The sequence below is a fragment of the Onychostoma macrolepis genome, chromosome 11 (genome assembly GCF_012432095.1).
Source record: "Onychostoma macrolepis isolate SWU-2019 chromosome 11, ASM1243209v1, whole genome shotgun sequence".
Lineage (NCBI taxonomy): Eukaryota > Metazoa > Chordata > Actinopteri > Cypriniformes > Cyprinidae > Onychostoma > Onychostoma macrolepis.
This window is the reverse complement of record NC_081165.1, coordinates 17,087,652-17,108,327: the sequence shown is the minus strand read 5'-3', so window position 1 is coordinate 17,108,327 and position 20,676 is coordinate 17,087,652. Positions and strand designations below refer to the sequence as shown.

At 37.5% G+C, this 20,676-nt stretch overlaps 3 protein-coding genes across 4 annotated transcripts in view; 1 reads left to right on the top strand and 2 right to left on the bottom strand.

Moving 5' to 3' along the window:
* Positions 1 to 9,477, bottom strand: part of foxj3 (forkhead box J3) — a 114,191-nt gene extending 104,714 nt beyond the window's left edge. Inside the window, 1 exon segment of the mRNA XM_058790661.1 lies at positions 9,233 to 9,477. The gene's annotated coding sequence lies outside the window, so the exon portion shown is untranslated.
* A 1,318-nt stretch (positions 9,478 to 10,795) lies between these two features.
* On the top strand, positions 10,796 to 12,980 carry ppcs (phosphopantothenoylcysteine synthetase). Of its 2 annotated transcripts, none has more exons than XM_058792384.1 (4): positions 10,796 to 10,929; positions 11,390 to 11,931; positions 12,024 to 12,127; positions 12,471 to 12,980. In XM_058792384.1, exons 2-4 carry the CDS (start codon positions 11,397 to 11,399, stop codon positions 12,786 to 12,788), a joined length of 957 nt encoding a protein of 318 aa, XP_058648367.1. In that variant the 5' UTR covers positions 10,796 to 10,929; positions 11,390 to 11,396; the 3' UTR covers positions 12,789 to 12,980. The 2 variants fall into 2 exon arrangements, with proteins under 2 accessions (XP_058648367.1, XP_058648366.1); XM_058792383.1 differs by having other exon boundaries at positions 10,827 to 10,913.
* A 164-nt stretch (positions 12,981 to 13,144) lies between these two features.
* utp3 (UTP3 small subunit processome component) lies at positions 13,145 to 18,942 on the bottom strand. Its single transcript, XM_058792382.1, has 16 exons — positions 18,728 to 18,942; positions 18,327 to 18,414; positions 18,196 to 18,252; positions 18,049 to 18,105; positions 17,803 to 17,923; positions 17,548 to 17,616; positions 17,322 to 17,443; positions 17,073 to 17,225; positions 16,891 to 16,962; positions 16,708 to 16,748; positions 14,356 to 14,452; positions 14,147 to 14,263; positions 13,929 to 14,062; positions 13,794 to 13,848; positions 13,593 to 13,700; positions 13,145 to 13,493 (listed from the first exon to the last, which is right to left on the bottom strand). Exons 1-16 carry the CDS (start codon positions 18,742 to 18,744, stop codon positions 13,404 to 13,406), a joined length of 1,398 nt encoding a protein of 465 aa, XP_058648365.1. The 5' UTR covers positions 18,745 to 18,942; the 3' UTR covers positions 13,145 to 13,403.
* Positions 18,943 to 20,676: the final 1,734 nt, after the last annotated feature.

Genomic DNA, 20,676 nt, shown 5'->3' with positions numbered 1-20,676 from the left:
GACTGATATTGGTTTTTTGACAGTCGATGCCGATATCTTGGAAAGCAGGGTGGCCGATGGCCAATATAAAACAGATTAGTGTTGTCACGGTACCATAATTTCAGTATTCGGTACCGATACCAGTGAAAATCCACAGTTCTCTGTACCAATTTCGGTACCACATGCTAATTAAAAAGCACACTATTTTTAATAAAGTCAAACAAAAATAAAATGTACAAAAATCAATACCATTCTTTATACTTATTTAAATTGTGTTTCAAGTTTTTCCGCAAGTAATAAAAGTATGAAAAACAGTAAAGTTTCACCCAAATTTAATTTGTGTTCTACTTAATGAAATTTAAACACTTTTTTTTTTGGTAAATAAAGGGGATTTACTATTAAAATTAAAATATGGAAGAAATATTGTCATTATTTTAAAAATAAATATTCTTTTTTTTCAACAGTAGTAATAGTATCACATACATTCTACTAAATAATAGTAATATATTTCTGGCACAATATCTTTAAGATAAACTTTTATTTTGACGGGTTGCCGTGAATACCTTTAAATTTCTGTGTGTGTATATGATATGACGCTGGTTTTACGGTAACGGTAAAATGCTCGTAAAGTGACTCTCAGAGCAGTTCTGGAGATACTGTTTATGTATTTATGTCCTCATTGAGAGGGCAGATGCTGAAATCACCGCAAGCGTCACACGCGCTTCAGCGTGTGTAGAAAAAAAAAACATTTTAAAAAACGCGCGTCTCTGCCATTCATTCATTCACACAGTGACTCGCAGAACATGCAGGATTCATATCTGAATCGACTTTTGCGGCTTAATATTTACAGATACTAGTCCATGTTGCGATTTGATTTAAGTGTAATGACCTACTTTTGATTAATTCATCCAAACTTTGACAAATTCCGTGACATTCCGTGGTAAACTGTAAATTCCGTGATTCCATCCGCGTTTTCATGGGGCCGTACGCGTCAAGAACCGGGTTGACCGGGTACTCAGTACCACCGGCACTTAAAAAACCTGGTACCGTGACGTTTTCATTTTTTTAGTACCGACTTGGTACCGAAGTACCGGGTCTTTTGACAACACTAAAACAGATATAATTTTATTTATTTTAAATAATATTTAAGAAATTTGAAATCATTTGAAAATGGATTAAAAAAATAAATGTGCAAAATAAACACACTATTTTCACAAATAAATAAATACTTAATACAAATACAATTAAAAAGTAAACACTAACCAACAGGGCACTCAGTAATTCTGGGAAGTTTGTGTTCTTTGGGAATCTTTTTTTTTTTTTACGAGTTTAATGTTTGTCGATCGCGCATCTCCAGCGAAGCTGAACTCTCCTCCTGTCAGCATTCAACTCACACGGACTGACCGTCACACAGAGAACACGCGATTACGCAGGATATAAATGCACACTTCACAAGATCTCACAACTAGATCCGACTAAGTTTGCAAGGTATGTGAAATTAAATGTTCATTAGTTCGTATTTGCTGAATGCTGACGGGAAAATATTAGGCTATAATGTTTGCCTTTCTATTAATAATAATAATATAAAAGCAATCGCTATAATACTTTTGTATACATTTTAATTCCTTTAACCGTTCTTTCTTTCTTTTTTCAAATCTTTATTTGACCCTCTAACTCTAGCACTCTCTATTCTAATTCTATTCTTTAAAAAAAAAAAACTTGCCCCTTTTAGACTTGCACTATTCATTTACTGCTTGTTTTCTTTAAAACATCAACAACAACAAAAAACTAACACTAGCTTTTCTAATCTTTTTGTATTCTACCATTGTTTTATTTAAATTTTTTATACAATTAATAAAAGCAAAAAAGGCCTCTAAAGGCCCGTTCACACAAAGCACACACAGAGTCCACACCACAGCTATAACGATAAAGGCACAGAGAAACTATATCGTAGGAGTCATTTTCAGAACGATTTTTTTCCAGCTGATGAACGATACAAACACTGACACCCAATCAGAATCCATCCTGCTATAATGAGCTCCAGAATTTAAAGCGGCAGTCGATATCGTTCACTGATGTGGACGCTAATATCGTTATCGTTCTTGGTGTGAACGGGGTTTAATACTAGCTTGTTCTGTTATTTTTCTATTCTATACGTTTTCTTTTTATTTATTATATAATAAAAAAAAAACACCTCGCTACGTGTGCTGCTTTAAGTTAACTGAGACTTGTTATAGCACTTGCATATCATTGTTCTTTTGTTGATTTTGATTGCTTCCATTGTCTTAATTTGTAAGTCGCTTTGGATAAAAGCATCTGCTAAATGACTAAATGTAAATGTAAAAACACACAGTAAACACACATAGTATGAAACAAACTTTTATTTTGAATGTGATTAATCGCGATTAATCGTTTTGCAGCCTTAATAATTTATTAATAATTAATCATTTTACTCCATCCTGCTGCTTTCAAACTGTGTTCCTTTTTTATTATGTTAAAAGTGCTGTTCATAACATTTATGGTTTTGGTACACAATGTAGAGTATACAGCTATACATTTTAAAATGTTTGTTCTTTAATAAATTAGCCCTTGGTGTAACAGATAAACTATTTTAGTTCAAAAGTTCACTAAGTAATTAAAAAAAACTTTTTTTTAAGTTAAGGCAAACTATTAAAGTATTTAACAACAGTAGACTATTCTTGTGGAAATTTCTAGTACAACATTAACAATAGCATACACCCCATGCCCCCACCCAATACCGAACCGAAACCATGAACTGAACCATGAGAAACTTGAACAGTTTCACCCCTATTCAAAACACTTTTTTCAATCAACAGCAAACATTTTTATGATGCAGCATTTTTAAAACTTGAGCATTTTTCAAGGAGAGGTAGAAACGCAACACTGTAGTGTTCAGATTTACTTGAAAGTTCTTCAAGCACATCTTAATATAACTAATTTCACTGCTTCAGGAAAGTGACCTAAAGCATTATTCAATTCTCCAATTAGCATAATTCCATGTCAAATTAACGTTGAAAAAGTGAGGCATTAAGAGCTATAAATCCTTTAGAAAAAACGTTTTGAAAACCATAAATGTAACACTATTTAAAATGAACAATCTGCCATTCTGCAATTTCTAAGCCAACTTTAAAAACAAAACTTGAATATTTCCACTGCACTAAACCAATTAGCTTTATTAATCAGACAAATGTCTGCATTACAGCTTTGGCTACTCAGACTCATATGGGAGAAATGAACCAAAACATGGAGGGAATTGGGCAAAAATTGCTCTCAGAGTACGTAGCATGGATAATTGTCCATCTTTAGCAAGTTATTAGGGCTTCTCCAGAAGTGCATTTGTAACTACAGCTGAATGTGCAGTAAGCTGAAGTAATTAAAATGGTTATTAAATGGCATTATCCAAGCTTGATTATGATTACTTAAGCTGTGTAATCTAGGTAAAATCCTTTCCCTGCTCACAGCGTCCACATCTCTGCTGAACAAGAGAGTTTCCGTTACCTGCAGCAGGCACTATATGAAAGATACTGTGCTGCTCTACTGTTTTAAGAGACACAACACACACAAAGTCCTCCAATTCCACTGTGACACACCCTTGCAGATCAGCCTTTTTCACCAAGGACAAACAGGCAATGCAGCAAGACATTTTTCTGCAGTCATAATGAAAGAAATGAACGTACACCAAGGTATATCCCCACAAAGTTCATTGACGTGCCTGTGGTGATGAACAGAGGACATGTGTAGTCAAATAGGTAATGCTGCATGGTTAATGAAAGTGACTGACTGCATGCAACCTGCTGAAGCCACAAAACGCTACAGTAGATGGGGAAAGAGGTTAGTCCAACCAATGCATGAGGGCAAAAAGGCATTCGAGGCCACGTTTGCACTCGTGAAAAACTTGATCTGGAAGGTACAATGGGTCTCCAGCCAGGCAATGGGGGTGGATGACACATAATCTGTCCACTGCACTGAATATCTGGAGTTCCAACTACTGTTGGATCTGCCAGTGCAGCGCAGCACAGCACAGCACAGACCAACATCTAACAAAGTTCTCTGTACATGGAGAGACTGGTGGAGCTCTGGCAGTGTATTTCAGCATTAATAAAAAATGAAAGTGTAGTGCTTCGGTAGATCTGCGCTCCTCTTCCCAGGGGTGGGGTGGGTTGTTTGAAAAACTCTGAACCAGTGCAGCATTCCCATATCCACCCATATCTAGTGAGGGGCTCTTTAAAAATTCATTAATTTACAGCAAAAATAGATTAAAGCACCCAGCTGAGCAAAACTCGAAATTTGGCTCCTGAATAACATTAATAATAAAACAGCTCCCAAAAGCCCCGGGGGTTTCGCCTGAAGAAACTGTGTTGGCTTCGGCTCACCTCATAACACCTTGTGAAAGGCTCGTTTTTTTTGTAAGTGCTAAAATCTTTTAATTGTCATTCATGAGAATGAATTTGTGCAAAATAGTTCTGCTATTCAACGTCAATCCATTTCCAATCTGATCATAGCCTTGAAACTGCAAAACTAGCAACCAGTGGCCCAAAAATGCCTGGAACCGCAGTTACTGTAATTGCTCTGGTCAGTTCTAAATGAGGTTCACTTAAGTGCAATTATCCCCCAGTGATCTTTCACATAAAGAGACTTTTTGAACATGAAAAAGTGGGCTCACACAATATGACTGCAAACAAGATTCAAATTGGAATCAGAGATGAATGGCTTCATAACTCATCTGCATTCCAGCGATGAACGGCCTTGCTAATGAAGACCGAGCTACTTACTGACTTTCACCACTTGCACAGCAAGGCTTCATATTGGTTTTTGGCATAACAAGAGCCTCGGCATGCAAGCCGTTATTGCAACAGCCTGAAATGGACAATACAAAACAGGCATAGGCCAAAATGGTTGTCTAGTTGTCTAATAACAGATAAATTAGTACACTGACAAGTGAAACAGTGTTAGTATATTTAAAGGTGACAAAAGCAGATGCTATTTTCAATTAAGTTATGAAACTTCAAAGAGAGCATTTTAGCATCCTGAGCACAGGCTTTGCTTTTGCAGGCTAAAAGACCTCACAGCAAAAACCTCTTCAAGAGGCTTGGTCTGTTAATTCATCATTTACAGTGATAATATCGACAGAATTTGACAGCAATTATTAGATGAGGGGTGTTTAGTGAAGCTTTATTTACACAACAGAAAATAGACTAAAAGCTCAATCTTGGGATTCACAAAATCGATAAGTTCATCAAAATGAAAATCAACTAAAATTGAGAAATCAAAACGTTAACTAGACTTTCAACCTCAGACTAGTCGATTATGAAAATATGTTCTCTAACATCCCTGCTACAAAATGAGGAGAATATTCTATGAAAGGACTATAATATTAATGGTGGCAGCTTGTCTGAATTAACACTGCTTACCAGAATGTAAATGATTCTGCGTTTAACTAATAAACACTAATTATTTTAACACTAGCATTGCGAGAGTGCTATGCTCTGAGTATTTTCTATGCTTTGAAAGCACCAACATGCAATATTGACAGCCACTGAGGGTTATAATACATAATACCAAAAAGTAACAATTAACAAGTAACAAGCATTTTTATCCAGTTATTTAATGGCATTGCCAGAAGGAGGAGGGGAAGCAATGCAACGAGTGGTGACCTGATGGGCAGTTTCTGAGCTGGGCAAGCCATGCATTTAGCTTGCCTGGACCCCATTTACCAACAGGGGTCTGATAACTTCATCTCACGGACAGCCATTTGAATAATCGCTTCAACAAGGGGGAAAAATTAAAAGCCTCTCAGTGAGACAGGGCTGGGCAAAGGGCCACCGCTGAATTCCAAACGAGCTATTGGTATGCGAAAGGTGAGGGGCTGTCTCTTCTTTGCTCACGTCAGACTGCTCAATCTACACATGCCTTGCTGCTAATTCAATGTCATAAAAGTGCTTTCCAACATCACAAACTAAAATCTGTCCGATTGTGAAAATCTAATGGAGAAAATGAGAAGCAAACCACTTGTTGCAACCAGACAGAAAAAGAGAGAAAATGATACACTGGTTTCACACGACACAAATGTAAGAGAACAGATGTTTGTGCTGCACAGCTGGAGAAAGGCTTAACTTTTCTAAATGTGGGACATATCTCATCAACCAATTCAGCAGAGGGGAAAAAAAAAAATGCTAATACCTCAGAAAACTCTGTAAACAGTGCAATGGTAAAGACAGCTCATTACACTGAACACCGTATAGCTCCAACGTATAAAAATTTATAACAGTCACCAAATATCAAAAGCGCCATACAATGCCCCATTTGGCGTGTAGCCTATGGCGTCGTTTAGCGATGATAAAGTAGGTGGAATGCATAAAGCCAGCAGTTTCCAGGTGAGTTTAGACATAGCGGCAGGATGCCCACTGAGGCCTGAGGGCAAGACGGAGACAGGTCTGTATGCAATACTGCAGCAGAGGCCTCGTCAAATCCTGGCATGGGAACAGTTATGGTACACTACAACAGATGCCATGCTTGTGTTCTTTAAGAACTCCCATTCCAGCCCATTTAGCAACACACTAATGAACAACATACAGAACAAGTTGAAAGATAAAAGACACTTAAGGGGTAATACCTTTCTTAAGACAGCATTTAAACCCAAAGTAACAAAAACTTCTTTCATGCTACTCTCAGTTAGCTTCACTGTGATATTAGGCCCAAAAGGTTATAGTACATGCAATCAGATTAAGAGAATATTAACAATGAAACAACAAATAATAAATCAATTTCATGTCCTCATCTTCTAGAAAAATATATTTCAAAATATTAAAAATGTAAACGGAGATTAATTTTAAACTGACTGATATTTCAGGGGGGGGTTTATCTAATCAAAATGTTTCAAACAAAACATGTATTACCAGGTAATAATTTCATATTTTTTCCTGTATTCTTAATATCACTTTCCATGCTGTTAGTCATTTCTAATATGTATGTAACATGTCCTAATATACATTTAACTAACAAATGCTATGTCCCTAAAGACATCATCTTCCAGGAAATGACATTTTTGGTGGGAAAACAACTGCGAAAACATGAGCAAGCAGCAGTAGCAATGAATTCTGTTATGTTGTATGGCATCACATGATCAAATCTGATCAATTATGTGTATATACATACATAAACCTAAAAGGTCTGCTATAGCTTTTAACCATTTTATATCTATACAAAAGTACAAAACATTACAGAGATCAAAATGTACAGCATAACATTCATGACTCAAATCACTTTTTGTACAAGTGTAACAATGTTCTTGATGCAGTAATTGTAAATACTAAAACGCAGTGGTTTCAGCACAAGAACCACCAGGCGTGTTCTGACAGGCAACTGATAGTTCAATCATTTTCTGCATTCTGTGAGCTGACAACCCAAAGACAAACAAGTCTGGTGCTAACGTGAATCTTTCACACTATTGTACTGCTACACTGACTGGGTGGGGAAAATATGTCCCGGGTAGTTCGCATATGTCCATCATTCAGTATTTTAAGCATGCTGGTACATAATTCAACAGTCTCTCCATTCGTACTCTATTCTTTAAGTGAAGGAGGAGGGGAAGAAAATATTATAACTAATAGAATGCTGTTGGTCAATCCTCATCAGGCCAATACAAATTGCAACATGCATGCAAAAATATGCAGACAAGCTGTCATTGTCAACTTAAGGCAAGACACTACAGGCAAAACCATTGTTTTCATGCACTGGTCAATTTTGAGGTATAACGTGTCTTTTTTTCAAACTAGTAGAAAAAACCCCCCATCTAAATTCACATTTAGATATTTATTTGATTACATTTGATCTATTTGCATCTGCAGACTTCAATTAAATATCTTTATAGGCTGTTTTCTCAGAATTACTTTTTTTTTCTTCCCTGCACTAAGCCAGAAACCTTCACTTAAATATATTATATATATATATATATATATATTTTTTTTTTTTTTTTTTAACAGAGTGGCTTGTTCATATATCACTTACCTGACTGCATATATCCCCTCTGTAACTTAACTCTAATATGCCATCAAAATAATACAAGAATTCTGAACATGGATTTTTCTGCAAATTAGTGCATATTTAATTATATAACGCTTCATTTACATATTTAAACATACCATTTCGAACAAAAAACTGGAACGCAAATAATTGTCATATTGTACTGTGATTAATCAAATGGGGAAGTACAGTGACATATATTTGTTACTATATTCACCTGTGGTGTCTTGCCTTAATGTCAAATTATGGTGGCTCCATATAAATTATAAACGTTAGGCATCGCGGTATAAGCAACAAGAAAACAAATTCAACCCAAAGCACAAAATTGTTCTTGCAGTAACTATAGGGGAAAATCCAAATACCTGACAGACAGCGGGTAACATTCCAGCAGCTGACTAGACGGGGGACTAGTCTTGCATTGACTAAATATGACAGTCTATATATGATGTGTATAAAATCTTGCAAATAAGCCACATGAGTTACATGCAACATCAGAACTGTAGAGCCTTACTGTTTCTTATCACCTGTCGCATATGCTGACAGAAAGGCAATAACTCACGCACAACTTCATAAAGTCAAACTAAACAAAACATTTCAATAACGCTTCATTAACAATCTTACATCTCTTGTTCGCACAAAAACCGAGCTCGTATGCATATTAACGACCCCACAAGTTGGCCAGGATTCGTATTTAAAATGACACGCAGCTGCCGCGCGTCTGTTTCCAAAATATTAATAGATACGGCCTCCACCTCCAACTACTGTTAGTTGACAGCACCAAAAGTTGCTCGTTTGGCAGTTCCCGGTCGAAGAGCTCGCTTCCAGCTCGGCTTACTGACCGAGTTTCAGTCACAAATATTTCAAGTCAGACGCCTGTCAGATACGCGCACAAATAGCAGGCGAGCTAAAGTAAAGCTGGCGGCTAATTAGCAGCTCACTCTCGCTACCTGTCTGACAAAAACCGTATTGGCGGCTAGCAGCTTGCTAACTAAACTTGTTCTGCTGTGACAGAGGAGCTTGCAGTGTCCCCACCTGCCCCCGACCGACGGCTGCAACGGCATACCACTTGAGGCCTGAACGTCTGTCCTCCCGCTCTGCTCAGAACTTCAGCAGCACACAACTAACAGTTAAAGTCGTCCATTTTTCGCGGGCCCTGACTTCAACTTCGCGAGCTCCATGTCGCGAGCTCGTAACGTTCACCCGCACTCACCCGGGCTCGCGTCCGCTACTGGAGGCCAGTGCAGGTCTGTCAAAGTTAGCCGTCCCCTCCCCTTCCTTTTTTCGATCACAGCTCCCTCTCTCTCCTCGAAACGAGCCTCAGCGCTCCGTGTTTATCGTGGGTTTGAGACCCGCAATCCCTTTACCGGTTTGTCCGTGGCGTCTCCTAGCTTCTCCGCCTCTCTCTCTCGCTCGTTCGTCTTTCTCTCTGAATAGCTAACATCCGGGGACTGCGCGGATCAAAAATCCGGAACTACTTTTGGACATTAGCCGGAGAACGGCCCACAGTACCAAGCTGCGACAGGCTTTGCAGCCGGAAAGTAGTGCCTTTAGTGTACAAGAATATTATCACGAGCATTATTAGCAATGGCTTTTCACATTTACTCTTATCACAAGTACAACCATACCATACAATAAAAACAATAACGAATATGAAATGTACTAGTCAATTCAAAAGAAACTTTATTATTGCTAATACAGCACTGATCATAAAGCCTTTGTCGAAAGAGTAGCAGTATGTCTGAATATACATTTTCGGAAGGTGTAGTTAATTCCCTTTTTCTTTTCTTTTTATAATAAAATGAAGATAGTTGTATGCGGTTATTAGATTTTATCTGGTTATAAATCCGTCAATTCATGGATGCTGAGTTACCACAGTGGATGATTTCGTCAGGTATCTTCGGTATTTGTAATATTAATTTGTATTTTAAATATGAAATGCCTAAAAGATTAATAAGAAACGTTATTACGGCTAAGAACAGTGCAGTTCATAAAACCTTTGGCAAATGGGTAATTATATCTATACAGGCCAACTAATATTGTTTTTCCTAATAAAAAGATGTGGACAGCACCCCAAAATTATTTAATAATAAAATAATGAAGGTTTAAAATAATAATAATAATTTCAATAAAGACGTTTCCCCGTTATGTCTGGAGGAAGAAAAATATTCCTCCTCATTTGTTTTACTTTTGTGGTACACCGCGTGTTTATGCTTTCAAATAACTTCCTTATTTTTAATATTTTATTATTGTTTAATTCTTATTTTTAGTTTAGTTTAGTTTTGAATCTTAAAATAAAGAGTATTTATTTGTAGGATGTGTAAATATCACATTTATAATGCGAAGTATTTATGACCCCAGTCCTAAATGTTTGCTAAATGATTTGCAGCTTTTAAGCTGTAAAATATTTGTCATGTTGTATTGCTTAAACAATGCTGCCCCCTGTGAACCGAACGTGGATCACATGATGTTATACAAATATTTAGCAGTTCGTTCTTCCTTCAAAGTCTACATTAGAAATATATTTTATATGTTGGATGGATAATTATACCACTGTTTATTGACCACAGTAAATTAAAAATATTCAATAAATTAAGTATTATGCTCTTCTTCTTTTATCTCTGTTGTCTTGTGTAAGCCTACTTTCTTTTGTCTATCATACCTCTGTGGTCCATGTTTGCCATTAAAGCGGAGAGAACAACCGTCATCTGAAAACCTTTATTTTGGAATTTTCACAGTAGTCCTCTGAAAGAGCCAATCACGACATCCGAAGCGGCGCATGCGCACGCGCTACCATAATAAGTTGTAGGAACTGCTCTTGCTGGTCTGTAACACACTAGGTCCAAGTTTATTAGGTCATTCGCAAGTGAATTATAGTCTTGCACGTATTATTTGTGAGTAAGCAAACAGGTAAACATTTGTGTATCTTATTATGTTTATTTATTCATATCAGCGCGATAATAAGAGAATAATAAGAATAGAATAATAATAATAAGAGCTTAACGTACACTGACAGCGAGAATGTATTGTTTTAGGGAGCAACATATGATTTGTGTACTACGCATGTTGAGTGAAAATACATTAGTTTTTGTCTTGTAAAAGTCATGATAATTATGGTACTCTTTCTCACACTTAATTTGACATTAGTGCAAGAACTTGGTCAACTATTCATCTGACCTTCATTTCATAGTTGACCAACGGTATATTGCTCAGGGGAAATTATGCAACATAAATGTCATATTATTTTAAGATCTGGAATCCGTCAGAATCTATCATCTACAGTAATGTTTTTTTTTTTAAATTCCAAATCGTCATTCATGAACACATGCATAGTGATAACACTTTATTAACTAAACCCTATTTATTTTAGGTTTATAATGGCCCACTGTGACCCCTCAGCCTCAAAGGCAGTGGATGGAGGACTGTCTGAAGAGTTTGCGGTCCCCTCTCATGTGGAGGAGGTCAAGAAACTCATGGCAGAGTTTGCCGAACAGCACGGATCGACTGGGCGCAGAGTAGTTCTCATCACCTCAGGAGGAACCAAAGTTCCTCTGGAATCCCGAACGGTACGGTTCCTGGACAACTTCAGCAGTGGTCGGCGAGGGGCCTCCTCTGCCGAGTATTTTCTGGACTCGGGCTATGCGGTGATCTTTCTGCACAGGCATCGTTCTCTCTACCCATACACTCGTCTGTACACAGGGGTCAATTTACTGGATAGCTTACAATTAGAGACTGGTAAGGAGGACGCTGGTCAGATCCTGGTGGATAAGAACGCACTTCCAAACATTGCAAAGGTTCTAAAGCGCTATCAGGCGGTGAAAGCTGCAGGATTACTGCTGCCGGTGGAATTCAACACCTTGTCAGAATACCTCCATCTACTCAAGGCAGCAGCTCAAGCATTAAGCTCCATAGGTGAGCAAACCCACTTTATGATTATTTGAGGCTGAATACGTTTGTAGTGGAATTACTAGTTACTACTATAAATTTCTGTTTTTCCCTCCTAGGGTCCAAGGCTATGTTTTATTTGGCTGCTGCTGTTTCTGATTTCTACATCCCAGCATATGAAATGCCAGAACACAAAATTCAGTCTTCTAATGGGCCACTTCAGGTGTTGTATAAAAACAAATATGAATTCAGTCTGCTAGGCCAGGGGTTTACAGTCTTTTAGACTTCCTGTGCTGTTTGATGTATTATGAATTTTTCAGTGTGTTCACTTTTTTTTTATAACTATGTAATTTAGAATAATTTATTATGCTTTTATTATTGATTTATTTTTAGTAGTTCAGTTTAATCTATTTTTTACATTTTTTTTATTGCATCTTTTCCATGGACCCCCTAGAATTAATCCACGGGTCCCAGTTTAAAAACCCCTGTGCTACGCTACATGCAGTTAATCTTGGCTCCAAATCTCATATAAGAAGTCATTCATCTGCTTGTTTAATGTTATTTAGATAAGTATGAAGATGGTTCCCAAGATGCTGTCCCCATTGGTGAAGGACTGGGCACCTAAGGCATTTGTCATCTCTTTCAAGTTGGAAACTGATCCCTCCATCCTTTTGGAGCGAGCACGGCGTGCCTTAGAAACATACAACCACCAGGCAGTGGTTGCGAATGTTCTGGACACGCGCCGTGGTTATGTGGTTGTTGTCACCAAGGATACGCAACAAGAGCTAGTTCTCACAGATGAGGAAGTGCAGAAAGAGGTAGAGATTGAGGACAGGATTGTCAGTAATCTGACTGAAGCACACAGTCGATTTATGTCTCAATAAGTATGAAAAAACTTGCTGCGATTTTGTAGCATGCACTGTAGGCTCAAGGCAGATCTGGGATCAGTTTTTTTTTGTATTGTAATAACTGGTTCAAATCTAAATAGAGAAAGAGATCCTGGAAAATTGGCTTGTGTCGTTCAAAAAATGACATCTGTAAGTTCAGAAAAAAACTAATAAAAATCTAATAAGTTCCTTAATATTGATTTCCTCTGTACATTTTATCTATTTTCTTTGACCTTTAATCAGTTTAAAAACAAGATAATATATGCTTCAGTAATTATTATCCTAATCTTGCCTTTGCTTAGTATTGAACTTTGAGTCCATCTGCAACAAATTACTCGCTTTAACAGCTGATGTAAATTTTGAGTAATATAGGATGACTGTTTAATGTATTAAAAAATAAACTCTTTCTTCACATGTATCACCAAAAATAATTTAGCATTTTACTGTGATCAGAACTTGATTTTATTTCATTTGCTGTTTGAGCAGTTGCGTTAAACGTGTCAACTCCATCTGTTAATATCTGTGATACCAAGTATACACAATGCAAAAACACCAGAAAAGTTCATTTTTAATATCACGTTGAAGCTTGGATGAGTATCATCTGTAGATTTATCACTTGAGTTTGACGCTCCTTTTAACTCCGGCACGAATACCAGACCATTCTCCACTGTATCTCGTCTCCTCACGCCGCACCTCACGAACCTGACACAAATAATCTGAGCTCAGTGTCCATTTTGGGTGGTGATACCTTATATTTCACAAACAAAAGTGAATTAAAGAAATGAATCTTATGACACTTACCTGACCCTTCCGACGAACCTGAGCACGTCTGAACTTCTCTCTGTGTTTGACTCTGGGATTCCGATCAATCTTCTTCCTCTTGGGTGTGAGCCCTTTGTTCTTGGACATCTTTTCACAAAACATATGAAGCGATTAACACTGATAACACTGTCCCTAATATTGTTTGCAAAGTGGGTACACGTAATTTAAACAACACCTCACCTGATAGGTGATCCCTCTTTTAGCATCTCCCTCCATCTTTTCCTCCTCCACCAAACTTGAAATGCAATCAGTGACAGTAAGTTTTCTGAAGCATTATTTATGACAAACTGAATGTTGTAAATGGACCTCTCTCACCTGTCCTCGTTCTGCATTTCATTCTTCTTCCTCTTGAGTTTCTGTCTCTCTGCCATGGCGTTATAAAAACGCAGATTCGCTTCCTCATCGGATTCTGACTCCTCTGCTTCTTCCAGCCTAGCCTTTTCTGAAACCTAAAATAAAGACATGTCAGACTTAGCAAAAATGGAGCCAATGCTATAACTTATATAAATTAAAACTGAATAACTAGCAATTACTTTGATATGTTTGCTGCTTGCTGATTTCTTTAAAGTTCTGTCTTGCTGTTCTCCAGAGAGAAGCTGACGCAGTTGAGGAGCCAGTCTAGCATCTACTGCTCCTAGTTCATTTATCAGCTGTGAAAGTGTTAATGAGATATCAAGTTTTGAAAGCTTATGATTTTTTAAATGGCTACCTTTGAAAAAAGGGTAAATTTGTTTGTACTTACATTTCTGTAGGTCAGCAATCTCTCAATCACAGGATGATTATGTGCTGGAATTCTTTTCGCTTTTAGAACCAAATAAAAACTAATGTTTGTGCAATAGCTGGAAAAAATGAAAGTGCATAGCGAAGTGACAATAGGGAATATTTCACAATTTATGTAACTATTCAGGTCAAGTCAAGGAATATTTGTAGTGAAAAACAGAAATGCACTACTGTTCAAAAGCTCAGAGTATGTCAAATTTTTAAATGTAGCCTCTTTTACTCATTTATTTGATCAAAATACAGTAAACTAATAATATTATCAAATACTATTGCAATTTAAAATAACTTATTTTAATAGATTTTATAATGCAATATATTCATATGATGGCAAGCTGAATTTTCAACAGCCATTACTCTAATGTAACACGATCCTTCAGAAATCATTCTAATATGTTGATTTGCTGCTCAAGAAACATTTCTGACAATGATCAATGAAGAAAAATGTCCTGCTTAATATTTGTGTAGAGCTCTGATACATTTTTTCTTTTATTTCAGGAACAGCATTTATTTTAAAGAAATCTTTTGCAACAATGTAAAAGTATTAACTGTATTTTTTGTAATTTAATGTATCCTCCTTGCTAAATAAAGGTTTTTTTTTTCTGACATCAAACTGTTTATTGGTATGTTTGAGCTATGACTATAACTTATGTAATATACACTGAAAAAAATTATAAACAACACTTTTGTTTTTGCCCCCATTTTTCATGAGCTGAACTCAAAGATCTAAGACTTTTTCTATGTACACAAAAGGCCTATTTCTCTCAAATATTGTTCACAAATCTGTCTAAATCTGTATTAGTGAGCACTTCTCCTTTGCCGAGATAATCCATCCACCTCACAGGTGTGGCATATTAAGATGCTGATTAGACAGCATGATTATTGCACAGGTGTGCCATAGGCTGGCCACAATAAAAGGCCACTCTAAAATGTGCAGTTTTATCACACAGCACAGTGCCACAGGTGTTGCATGTTTTGAGGGAGCGTGCAATTGGTATGCTGACTGCAGGAATGTCCACCAGAGCTGTTGTCCATGAATTGAATGTTTATTTCTCTACCATAAGGAGTTTCAGAGAATTTGGCAGTACATCCAACCGGCCTCACAACTACAGACCACGTGTAACCACACCAGCTCAGGACCTCCACATCCAGCATCTTCACATTCAAGATCGTCTGAGACCAGCCATCCGGACAGCTGCTGCAACAATCGGTTTGCATAACCAAAGAATTTCTGCACAAACTGTCAGAAACCATCTCAGGGAAGCTCATCTGCATGTTCGTCGTCCTCATCGGGGTCTCGACCTGACTGCAGTTCGTCGTCGTAACCGACTTGAGTGGGCAAATGCTCACATTCGATGGCGTCTGCCACTTTGGAGAGGTGTTCTCTTCACGGATGAATCCCGGTTTTCACTGTACAGGGCAGATGGCAGACAGCGTGTATGGTGTCGTGTGGGTGAGCGGTTTGCTGATGTCAACATTGTGGATCGAGTGGCCCATGGTCGCAGTGGGGTTATGGTATGGGCAGGCGTATGTTATGGACAACGAACACAGGTACATTTTATTGATGGCATTTTGAATGCACAGAGATACCGTGACGAAATCCTGAGGCCCATTGTTGTGCCATTCATCCACGATCATCACCTCATGTTGCAGCATGATAATGCACAGCCCCATGTTGCAAGGATCTGTACACAATTCCTGGAAGCTGAAAACATCCCAGTTCTTGCATGGCCAGCATACTCACCGGACATGTCACCCATTGAGCTTGTTTGGGATGCTCTGGATCGGCGTATACGACAGCGTGTTCCAGTTCCTGCCAATATCCAGCAACTTCGCACAGCCATTGAAGAGGAGTGGACCACCATTCCACAGGCCACAATCAACAACCTGATCAACTCAATGCGAAGGAGATGTGTTGCACTGCGTGAGGCAAATGGTGGTCACACCAGATACTGACTGGTCTTCGGACCCTCCCAATACAGTAAAACTGCACATTTTAGAGTGGCCTTTTATTGTGGCCAGCCTAAGGCACACCTGTGCAATAATCATGCTGTCTAATCTTGATATGCCACACCTGTGTAGTGGATGGATTATCTCGACAAAGGAGAAGTGCTCACGAACACAGATTTAGACAGATTTGTGAACAATATTTGTGAGAAATAAGCCTTTTGTGTGCATAGAAAAAGTCTTTTTTAGATCTTTGAGTTCAGCTCATGAAAAATGGGGGCAAAAACAAGTGTTGCGTTTATAATTTTGTTCAGTGTAAATACTGCAATCACAGAATTAGAGTATATAAAATGTAGTAGGTAAGGCTTACTTAAGATAAAGCTGCTGTTTGGTAATGAGGTATTTTGCACCCTAGATGATGAAAAGGATACAAAACAAAAAAATAAAATGACAAAAAAACGACAACATTAGACTCCGTTTTAAAGTATAATTACATAAAAATTGAATAGCAGTCTAAAAACATGTCTTAAGAGCTATAATCAGGTAGACTAGCCTTTCCAGGAGGAATCCGTCCATTTTTGACCATCTCCACAAGAGGCTGAACTTCATCCCTCAATTCTGTAAGCTGGGTATGCAATAAACACGCAAATGAATCAATAAAACAGCATTAAGGGAATAACCTTATAGTCTTGCAATGGAAAAAGCAACATAAATGTCATTGCAGCAAATCTCTACCTTTGCTTTGAAGTCCTGAATAAGTTCCAACAACTCTGGTGATTCTTTCTTTAGCAGTTTGAGCTTTTCCTTCTGTGACATGGTCTTCAAATCTTTTACAATCCTTTCCTCTTTTTCATCCTCCTCCTCTGCTTCAGCCTCTGCTGCAAATTCCTAAAAGACCACAGGAAGGGTACAAGGACTTTGGGTAATATGATGCAAACACCTAAACTCTACTCATAGCTTCAGAAAGCAAAGTAAATTTAGTACCTCAAGAAGGTTTAGATCATAGTCTTCCTCACTTAGGTTGGCTGCCAATCTCGTTTGAATTTTTTTGGCCTCCTCTTCCTCTTCTTTGTCTTCTGCATCTATGTCTTCAATAGATTTGCCCTCTGCAAAATACAAAAATCAAACATGCTGGAATGTGTGTGTATTACACATATGAATGATAATATAACATTTTACACATGCTTCGATAAAATGAAGAAATCCTTACTTTTAACAATATAATCAGAATCATAGAAAATCTTCTTTTTAGTTCCCCAAGCCATGTCATTTGGGAGATCTGGAAGAACAGAAATGGAAGTGTCAGAGACAATACCTCAAACATGTTTGAGCGTTTTTTTAAAGTGGAAGAAAACACTTGAATATTCTCATTAATATGTTTCTTTAATAACATTGTAATATATATATTTTTTAAACACACATGCATAAACAGTGTTATATTTGGCTAATCTTTAAAGAGTATTACCATCATCTCGCTTTCCTTCCAAGTCACTCTCCATGTCTGTCTCTTCCTCTTCTTCATTATCCTCTTGCTGCACTTCCTCATCATCATCTGAATCAGAAAGTGCCAGGGGCATGATCTCCTCCTAGAAAGAAAAAAACTATTATTGCTGATCACAAGGTAAAGCTGAAAAGGTACCATCAGCAAAAAAAAAGCCCAATGTTAAAAAAAAAAAAAAAAAAAGTTTCAAAAGTTGTTTTATTTGCTTACCGCTTTATCTTCATCCTCTTGATCGCTGTCTTCTTGAATCCCTTGAGCCAAAAGTTTCTACAGATGAAAGCCAAGGTTTGAATATTATGTAACAGGATAGTATTGTGGCAGTTCATGCTTAAAGAACATGAGAAAAACATAACTCACCGAGATTTTTTCATTGTGGAATTCATCTATTTTATCCTCCACATACTTTGACGATTTCTGATGAGGAAACACAAAGTTGTTTACAATCAGATAATCACAATAATACAAACCCAGTTTCATCCAAAAATTACCTTATCTGGAATGGCTTCGTTCCTATAAGCTTCAGGATCATCACTGTCATATTCTCGCTGCTTCTTTGCTCTAGGCTTTTTTACTATCCTTTGAAATGAGGGAAAATGCAATATTACTACACTGCAATGGTAAAATCTCAAAGAACTTAACGTAATTATATATATTTGCACTGACTTTTAGGGCAGACGTCTGCCTACATAGTAATCTCGTGTCTTTTTATACAAATTTGTTAGTCAAATGCGACTATGCAAAATACAATAAATTGATTGATTTAATCATACATTAAAAAAAAAAAAAAAAGTTTCATAAACTGATATATTTATCTGCTCTCCGTTATCATAACGTTGGGATACGGCACAAAACAATGAATTACAAAATCAAGTAAACTAACGTTACCTACCTTTTTGCTCGGACCATGCTGTCAACGGTTTACAAAAATTACTATTTAAACTAAGTATTCGAGCAGTTCACAAATAGTGTAAAGCTCATTAACCAAGAAGTAACTGAGTGAAAACAGAGCAGTATCTATCCGCGTGGATTTCCCTCACGCGTTTAGAACAGGAAGTAAACCATCACTGAGTGAGTACTTCCTCTACTGTCAAAATTAAAGTCTCTACACAAGCAATTTCTTTGTTTCAGAACATACTTCGCGTTACTCCCTTATGTGAGAGCTTGATATACTATATACAGGTGCTGGTCATATAATTAGAATATCATCAAAAAGTTGATTTATTTCACTAATTCCATTCAAAAAGTGAAACTTGTATATTATATTCATTCATTACACACAGACTGATATATTTCAAATGTTTATTTCTTTTAATTTTGATGATTAGAGCTTACAGCTCATGAAAGTCAAAAATCAGTATCTCAAAATATTAGAATATTACTTAAGACCAATACAAAGAAAGGATTTTTAGAAATCTTGGCCAACTGAAAAGTATGAACATGAAAAGTATGAGCATGTACAGCACTCGATACTTAGTTGGGGCTCCTTTTGCCTGAATTACTGCAGCAATGCGGCGTGGCATGGAGTCGATCAGTCTGTGGCACTGCTCAGGTGTTATGAGAGCCCAGGTTGCTCTGATAGTGGCCTTCAGCTCATCTGCATTGTTGGGTCTGGTGTCTCTCATCTTCCTCTTGACAATACCCCATAGATTCTCTATGGGGTTCAGGTCAGGCGAGTTTGCTGGCCAATCAAGCACAGTAACACTATGGTCATTGAACCAGCTTTTGGTACCTTTGGCAGTGTGGGCAGGTGCCAAGTCCTGCTGGAAAATGAAATCAGCATCTCCATAAAGCTTGTCAACAGAAGGAAGCATGAAGTGCTCTAAAATTTCCTGGTAGATGGCTGCGTTGACTGTGGACATCAGAAAACACAGTGGACCAACACCAGCAGATGACATGGCAGCCCAAATCATCATTGACTGTGGAAACTTCACACTGGACTTCAAGCAACATGGATTCTGTGCCTCTCCTCTCTTCCTCCAGACTCTGGGACCTTGATTTCCAAATGAAATGTAAAATTTACTTTGGACCACTGAGCAACAGTCCAGTTCTTTTTCTCCACTGCCCAGTTAAGATGCTTCTGACGTTGTCTCTGGTTTAGAAGTGGCTTGGTAGCCCTTTTCCTGAAGACGTCTGAGCGTGGTGACTCTTGATGCACTGACTCCAGCTTCAGTTCTCTCCTTGTGAAGCTCTCCCAAGTGTTTGAATCGGCTTTGCTTGACTGTATTCTCAAGTTTGCGGTCATCCCTGTTGCTTGTGCACCTTTTCCTACCCAAATTCTTCCTTCCAGTCAACTTTGCATTTAATATGCTTTGATACAGCACTCTGTAAACAGCCACACCTTTCAGTAATGACCTTCTGTGACTTACCCTCTTTGTGGAGGGTGTCAATGTCTGTCTTCTGGATCATTGCCAAGTCAGCAGTCTTCCCCATTATTGTGGTTTCAAAGAACAAGAGATACCCGGAATTTATACTGTAGGGATGGTCATTTATTCAAACTCAAATGTAAATATTCTAATATTTTGAGATACTGATTTTTGACTTTTATGAGCTGTAAGCTCTAATCATCAAAATTAAAAGAAATAAACATTTGAAATATATCAGTCTGTGTGTAATGAATGAATATAATATACAAGTTTCACTTTTTGAATGGAATTAGTGAAATAAATCAACTTTTTGATGATATTCTAATTATATGACTAGCACCTGTATGTGTCTATTTTCAGTTTCAAAGTAATCTATTAACATGGTTGTATTACATATAATATTGCCAAAATAATCAACACCCACACACGAACACTGACAGGCAAAATAAAATAAAATAAATATAATAATAATCAA

Coding starts and splice junctions, on each gene's coding strand:
- utp3 (XM_058792382.1), bottom strand. Junction 18,253..18,326: donor ACGAAGCCATTCCAGATAAG/GTAATTTTTGGA, acceptor TTTCCTCATCAG/AAATCGTCAAAGTATGTGGA. Junction 13,701..13,793: donor AAAGAGGGATCACCTATCAG/GTGAGGTGTTGT, acceptor TTTTGTGAAAAG/ATGTCCAAGAACAAAGGGCT.
- ppcs (XM_058792384.1), top strand. CDS start 11,397: ATGGCCCACTGTGACCCCTCAGCCTCAAAGGCAGTGGATGGAGGACTG. Junction 11,932..12,023: donor TCAAGCATTAAGCTCCATAG/GTGAGCAAACCC, acceptor TTTCCCTCCTAG/GGTCCAAGGCTATGTTTTAT. Junction 12,128..12,470: donor CTTCTAATGGGCCACTTCAG/GTGTTGTATAAA, acceptor AATGTTATTTAG/ATAAGTATGAAGATGGTTCC.